General features: G+C 35.3%; 1 protein-coding gene across 1 annotated transcript; it reads left to right on the plus strand.

Annotated features, from left to right (window-relative positions):
* Positions 1–2,160: 2,160 nt before the first annotated feature.
* LOC138143788 (protein SREK1IP1-like) lies at positions 2,161–3,416 on the plus strand. Its single transcript, XM_069065052.1, has one exon. It carries the CDS (start codon positions 2,351–2,353, stop codon positions 2,825–2,827), a length of 477 nt encoding a protein of 158 aa, XP_068921153.1. The 5' UTR covers positions 2,161–2,350; the 3' UTR covers positions 2,828–3,416.
* Positions 3,417–4,006: the final 590 nt, after the last annotated feature.

Raw genomic sequence — 4,006 nt, forward strand, 5'->3', positions numbered from 1 at the left:
TTAAGATGTTATCTTCAGAAACAAGGAATCATGTGAAGGTGATGGAATGGGAGGTAGTCTAGGTGACATTTAACCCCTATCCCCCAAAACAAGAAAAGTGCTCCAAATCAAGCAAAAACAGATATGAAAGCAAGAGAAAAATCTACAGAAGGTAGCACAAGATAATTATCCCAGAAAAAAAATTAACCGAAGAGCAAATTACTGGTCTATAGTTCCTCATGTTCACCTCCCTGGTATGACTTATGTACAAGAGCTATGATGACCTACAGAAGTCTGTTGACTCTCGGGGTGACTGTAATTTTTGGAATTAAGTTTTAGAGTTAATCCCTGACAATATTTTAAGGACTGTCTTAGTTTGGGAGGGAAGATTTAGATTTACATTTCAGATCTACCATAAGACTTGAGATAAAGAAAATATTATGAGCATGAAGGAATAAGAAACCTGGAGAAGAGCACATAGAGGAGGAAAAGAACCAAAAGAATGGTCCTGGTTACAAATATTAAATACTGTACAGGTGGAAATAAGTAGCCATTAGAATGAGTGAGAGGAAGGCATAGAATGGCTTAATTGCAATAGTGAGGAACTCATGGAAGGATTTTCCCCCAAGATGGTTGGTTTCTTACCTAAGAGTGAAAGAATATCTGCCAACCCTAAATAGTTATTCTTTTAAGCAGTGACAGGCTTAACTTTTCTGAGCAATGCAATGATCTAAGATTAAAAAATGGAAAATGCTATCCACATCCAGAGAAAGAACTATGGAGTCTGAATGCAGATTGAAGCATACTATTTTCTTTCTATCTTTTTGTTTGTTTTTTTCTTTCTTGTGCTTTCCCCCTTTAGTTCTGATTCTTCTTTATAACATGACTAATGTGGAATATGCTTAATATGATTGTACATATATAGCCTATATATGATTGCATGCCATTTTAGGGAGGGGAAAGGGGAAGAGAGGAAGGGGGGGAATTTTAGAATTAAAATCTTATTAAAGTGAATGTTGAAAACTTAGTATAAATGACAGTTTTAAAAAGTGTTCTAATATTTTATATGGTCTATAGTTACTTTAAATAGAAATTCTCTATCTCTTGCTGTTGGGCTTTGTTAGTAACATATGAAATGCTGATGATTTATGTGGCTTTATTTTATATCCTGCAGCTTAGCTAAATTTGCTAATTATTTCAAGAAGTGTTTTAGTTGACTTTCTAGGATTCTCTAAATATTCCTTCATATCATCTGCAAAGAGGGATCAGTTTGTTTCTTCTTTGCCTATTCTAAAAATTATAACTCTTAAGGAATAAATTGGAAGGTCTACCATGAGTAGATAAGCTAAAACAAAATAAAGGGATATTTTTCAAAATGGTGGATTCTCTGAAAAAGAGAATAACAGAATCAGAACCACAAATTTCAAAAGCAGAAAAAAATTAATTGAATAAAATAAAATGAAAAAAGTATTGAAGTAACACATGAGAGGTCTACAAATAGGAATATACAACTTGAAGATAAAATGTGAAGAGATTATCTAAGGGTTGTAGATATTCCAGAAAAAACACCACAACAAAGAAAACATAAATCTCATAATCACAAAGCACCAAAGGAAAGGAACCTCAACTTTAACTCATGAAGAAACATTGTGGTCAAACTTATTAATGATAGGATAAAACAACACATTTTGTAGACATTAAGAAAAAAATTATTTTTAAAGGAGAATCAATCAGAACAGCATAAAATCACTCCTAGTTTATGAGATATCAAGGGAAAATTTGGAATACAATGGTCTAAAAAGCACAGAAGATTTGCTGGTATTAAAATAACATCCTTCAAAGTTGAACCGAAGTTATTAATAAAATAATTTGATGTTTTGTTAAAGGTAGACATTAGAGCTTTTTTTTTTTTCAAAAGAACCTAATGATTCACAAGGTAATCAGCAGGACACTGACCATTTATAATAAAGCTAAAGACTTTGAGATAGCAATAAAATACTAAGAAGTGAAATGTTTATGCTCATAAGCCTAGGGAGAAAAAAGGCCATGCATACAGAGTGGGTTTTTTTTCTTTTGTTTGCTTCTTGATTTACTTTATAAAAGAAAAAAACATCACATATTTTCCAAGATGCTGAGAAAAGAGAGAGTATCAATTCACTAATTAATCAATGAGTCAAAAGGTATTGAAATTATCTGGAGAGGCAGTCTTCCTGGGGCCTCCCGTCGCTAAGAGGAGGCGGTGGCGGGAGAGACTAAGGTGAAAGCTGCGCGGCGGCCCAGTGAGACCCACCGGAAGCAGTGTCCAGGGAGCAAAGGCGGCGGCGGCTGTGGCAACGCGAGCTGAGGCCCAGAGGCTGCCTCCGCCAGGGCCATGGCCCTTCCAGGTGGCAACAAGGACAATATCAGAGCTGGATGTAAAAAATGTGGCTATCCTGGTCACCTGACTTTTGAATGCCGCAATTTTCTCCGAGTAGACCCCAAAAGAGACATAGTTTTGGATGTCAGCAGCACAAGTAGTGAAGACAGTGAAGAAGACGCTGAGGAACTCGACAAAATGCAGACTTTACCTGAGAAAAATACAAATGAGGAAGAAGAAAACAAAAAACAAAAAAGAAAAAACAAGGAGAAACTTAAATTGAAGAAGAAAAGAAAAAGGTCTTATTCATCTAGTTCTACTGAAGAAGACACTTCCAAACAAAAGAAACAGAAATCCCAGAAGAAAGAAAAGAAAAGGGAGAAAAAAAGCAAAACAAAAAAAGGGAAACATCACAAAAAGGAGAAAAAGAAGCGAAAAAAGGAAAAACATTCTTCATCTTCTGATAGTTCAGACTCCTCTAGTAGTAACTGAGACATCCACCCATTCTGCTGGCATTTTATGTTCAAGAGATTTGAACTTACTTCAGTAATTATGCTTTATATTAAACTCACACCTTCTGGGCAAGCATTCCTCCATGTACGAGGCCAACACTGCTCTCAACCTACATAGGTTGTGACTATGAAATAATAAGGATTATCATAAGGTTTAGGAGTCAGTCTCGTTAAAGACTCATCTTATTCATTCTTCTTAATGTTTTTCTTTGCTGTTAGCATTGCTTTAGAAATTTATTGTAAAATGTCATCACAATCAACAGAAAAACTATCTGTACAAGTAGCCTACCTGACTGTGGATGCTATTACCAAATGTCTGCCTTCCCAGGGAGCAAATCTAGGAAGTAAAACATTTCCTCAGGAAGCAGATCCCTACAGATAGTCAGCATCTTCCCACAAACATTGCAAAATCAAGTAGCCTTATATTCTGTTGTGTAAGTAATAGTACGTTGTCTTTATAGGACTTGGCTTTTTGAATGCTAGACAGGAACAACATTGCCTTATGGGTCTTTTTTTTTCTTTAAATAAATGTAATGTCCAGAAAAGTAAAAAAAAAAAAAAAAAAGAAATTACCTGGAGAGTCAAGGGAAGAAATGAATTAGTATTTTAAGGAAAATTCTTACTCACCATTAAATGAATCTTAGATGTGTTATAACATATAGGAAATCCTCTTGGGTAGAGAGAAGTTACAGTAGGACAGGGGATCTAAGAATAATACTGATGAAGATGTGAAATGAGAAGTGGATGAGAGGCTTTCAATTTCTTACCATCTTTAGGATAGTGGAAGAGGATGGGGACATATTACAGGTGGAAGAATGAAAGTTGGGTCCCAACAGAAATAAAATGCTCTAGAAGTGTTATGAAGTAATCCCACAGAAATTGGGGTGAGTCAGGAATCTTCCAAAAAATCCTATTTGGTAACAGGGTCCTGTGTCTTTTTACTAACTCTAATAAGAGGTGATAGGAAGTAGTTTGGACCCCTAGGAACACTGCTCACAAAGGGTTTATCAGAGTTAAAGTGTTAATGGAAAAATGGCCAGTCATGAAAAGGGACAAATAATGAAAAAGAAGGCAAAGAAAAGGATTGGGCCCTTAAATTTGGGTTATATAACACTTCTCATAACACCCCATTGCCAATACTAAAAATTAGTGTTCAAAG

Source organism: Petaurus breviceps, unplaced genomic scaffold (genome assembly GCF_028583685.1).
Source record: "Petaurus breviceps papuanus isolate PSGF00001 unplaced genomic scaffold, PetGlider_PUasm1.0 90667, whole genome shotgun sequence".
NCBI lineage: Eukaryota > Metazoa > Chordata > Mammalia > Diprotodontia > Petauridae > Petaurus > Petaurus breviceps.